The sequence below is a fragment of the Terrapene carolina genome, unplaced genomic scaffold, assembly GCF_002925995.2.
Source record: "Terrapene carolina triunguis isolate 2854851 unplaced genomic scaffold, T_m_triunguis-2.0 Scaffold30467, whole genome shotgun sequence".
Classification (NCBI taxonomy): domain Eukaryota; kingdom Metazoa; phylum Chordata; order Testudines; family Emydidae; genus Terrapene; species Terrapene triunguis.
The window spans coordinates 1-2,845 of NW_020694818.1; the positions used below are offsets into that span (position 1 = coordinate 1).

The window sequence follows — 2,845 nt, forward strand, 5'->3', positions numbered from 1 at the left end:
CCCCGTCCTGATTTTTCACACTTGCTGTCTGGTCACCCAAGGAACCGAGGTCCTGCAGGGTAGCTCCATTGGGAGGGGACTTGCAGCAGGGAGAAGTAGAGCTCCATATGAAAACACAAGTGACACAAGCAGCACATTGATAGAAGTACGGAACACCCCCCCCCCGCCCCAGAAGAGTGACCCTAATAAATGAGCGTACCCCAAAGTAACGGGCAAAGCCAGTAACACCAGGAATAGAACCCAGGCGTCCTGACACCAAGCCCCTGCTGCTCTAACCACTAGACCCCACTCCTCTCCCAGAGCCAGGGACAGAACCCAGGCATCCTGACACCAAGTCCCCCACTGCTCTAACCACTAGACCCCACTCCCCTCCCAGAACCCAGGCATCCTGCACTTTAACCGCTTTCCCATTTTCAGCTAACCCTGGAAGTCACCGATGGCAGGGAGCGGACATGAAGGGGCGCGACCCCCCTGCCCGGGGGTGGCCGGCTCGCGAGGGGCCGGGGCTGTGCCTGGCCCCTCAATGGTACCTGCAGGGTCTCCCCAGTGCTCAGCAGCTCTCGGGGGTGGTAGCAGGCGAAGATGGAGAGGTTGAGGACGGCGCAGGCCACCAGGGTGTAGAAGTAGAAGGGGAAGAGCTTGCTCTGGACCAGGCCGAAGGTGTGTCGGCTCACGCTCCGGATCAGCACAAACCCTAAGCCAAGGAGAGAGGAGGAAATCAAGGCACGCAGAGAGCGTTAGGGCCATGGGGCTGGGAGCCAGGACGCCTGGGTTCTACCCCGGCTCTGGGAGGGGAGTGGGGTCTAGTGGTTAGAGCAGGGAGCCAGGACTCCTGGGTCTAAGAAGGGAGTACGGTCTAATGGTTACGGGAGGGGAGGGGCTGGGTGTCGGACTCCTGGGTTCTATTCCCAGCTCGGAGAGCCAGGGGGTCCCTTCCCAGAGACCCAGGCAGCACGTCCCACCTGAGATGAAGGTGACCCATATCTGCATCCCCCAGGCCAGAGACAGGATGACGAGCTGAGCGACTTTGGCCAGACTGCTGGGCTCCCCTTCCATCGGCATCTCTGCTGCGTTTGCAGACCTGGAGGCAGAGAGGTGGGGGAGACCCCACAATGAGCTCTGGGGGGCAGGGACGGCCGCTCCCAGCGCTCCCTGGGTCCCTGCGGAGTAATGAGACCAGGCATAGGTGAGGTACCCTGGGCAGGCCCCTGGGGCTGATCCTGGCTGAGATATGGGCCCCATTGTGCCGGACGCTGCACAGACACAGCAAGAGATGATCCCTGCCCCTAAGAGCTCAGTGTAAATAGACAAATAATAAAACAATCCTGAGCTCTTCCCAGCCAGAGATCTCAAAGCACCTCACGATTATCCCCATCTCCCACCTGGGGAAACCGAGGCACAGAGCAGGGAAGTTCCCAGCTCTGCCACTGGTCTGCTGGGAGAACGGAACCCAGGTCGTTCCAGTCCCGGGCACTAGCTGCTAGACCACACTCCCCTCCCAGCAAGGTCATCCCACCCAATTTAAAGGTGGGGAAACTGAGGCACGGAGCAATAAAACGACTTACAAACCCGACCCGAGAGGGGGTGAAGATGGCCGAGCAGCCAGGGGCTAGACCAGCAGGGAGGCCAGGCTCACTCGACGCTAGTACAGGAGAGCACCGGGGCTGGCAAATGGAGATAAGAGCAGGGGGGGGCAGGGAGGGCTGTAGGGGGATGGGCAGAAGCCTGGTGTGGGATCATGGCTCCCACAGCCAATGGCCCAGATAGAGAAACGCTGCCCCGCCCTGCCCCCTAGAATCGCCGGGGGGGGGGGGCGTAGCACGACAGACAGATCTATGGAGACCCGTCGTGGGGGCCTCAGGACGCCTGGGTTCTCTTCCTGCCTCTGCCACTGACTCCAGGGCTAAGGTCACTTGGCGAGCCAGCCACAGAGCTGGGCAGGGAACCCAGGAGTCCTGCCCCCCTCCCCCCTCCGGCCAGGGCTGGGAGCAGCGCCCGGGAGCGTGGGGTCGGGCACCGGGAGGTCCCCAGCCTTACACATGATCGCCGAGGGGGCGAGAGGGGGGCAAAGTCCCTGCCCAGCCTCAGGGCCCCACGAGAGCCAGCCCGGCAAGCCAGGGACCTAAGGGAGCCCCCCTCTGCGTGGCTGCTCCCCCGGCCCCACACGTGCTCCTTGCCCCACTCCTGCCTTTCCCGCCCCGTGCACAGACCGGGGCTGGGGGTCGGGTCCCTACCTCCCACGCCCGCGGGCTGCTCCGGCCCGGGCTCAGCTGTAGTGTCGTTCTGATCCCGCCCCCTTGCCCTCAAGGCTCCACCCCCTTCCTGGCTCCTGCCCAATCACCTCGCAAGGGGAGCTCCAGGCCAATAGGGACTGAGGGGGGGAATGAGATCATGCAGGGGGTGGGGCTAGAAAACCACGCCCCTTGGCCTTTGTGATTGTTTTTGTTACATGGGGGGGTGTGGCGGCCTGGGTGGGTCAAACCCCGCCCCCCCTTGTCCCCCCCCCCCCCGCGCTTTGGGGTCCACGTGGGCCGCTGGCAGCGGGGCAGAGACCCGGGGGCGATGGATGCGCTCAAGGGGCAGGTCCTGACCACCAAGGTACCAGGGCAGCCGGGCTGAGCCCTGACCCAACTCATCACCCCGGCCCCAGGCGGGCACCGCCGGCCCTCGCACAGACCCGGGGCTCAGACCCACCCCTGCCCAGATCCAGGGGGAACAGGGATCGCTGCACTGGAGCAGAGCAGGGGCCCATCGACCCTGGTATCCTGCCACGCATCGACCCCAATATCCCACCCCCTGGGGGCCCATCGACCCTGGTATCCCGCCCACTGGGGGCGCATCAACC

General features: G+C 64.1%; 1 protein-coding gene across 1 annotated transcript; it reads right to left on the reverse strand.

The window, feature by feature from the left end:
* Nucleotides 1-387: 387 nt before the first annotated feature.
* TMEM205 (transmembrane protein 205) lies at nt 388-1,127 on the reverse strand. Its single transcript, XM_029914098.1, has 2 exons — nt 963-1,127; nt 388-694 (listed from the first exon to the last, which is right to left on the reverse strand). Exons 1-2 carry the CDS (start codon nt 1,060-1,062, stop codon nt 414-416), a joined length of 381 nt encoding a protein of 126 aa, XP_029769958.1. The 5' UTR covers nt 1,063-1,127; the 3' UTR covers nt 388-413.
* Between the last annotated feature and the right edge of the window lie 1,718 nt (nt 1,128-2,845).

Coding starts and splice junctions, on each gene's coding strand:
- TMEM205 (XM_029914098.1), bottom strand. CDS start 1,062: ATGCCGATGGAAGGGGAGCCCAGCAGTCTGGCCAAAGTCGCTCAGCTC. Junction 695..962: donor ATGGGTCACCTTCATCTCAG/GTGGGACGTGCT, acceptor TCCTTGGCTTAG/GGTTTGTGCTGATCCGGAGC.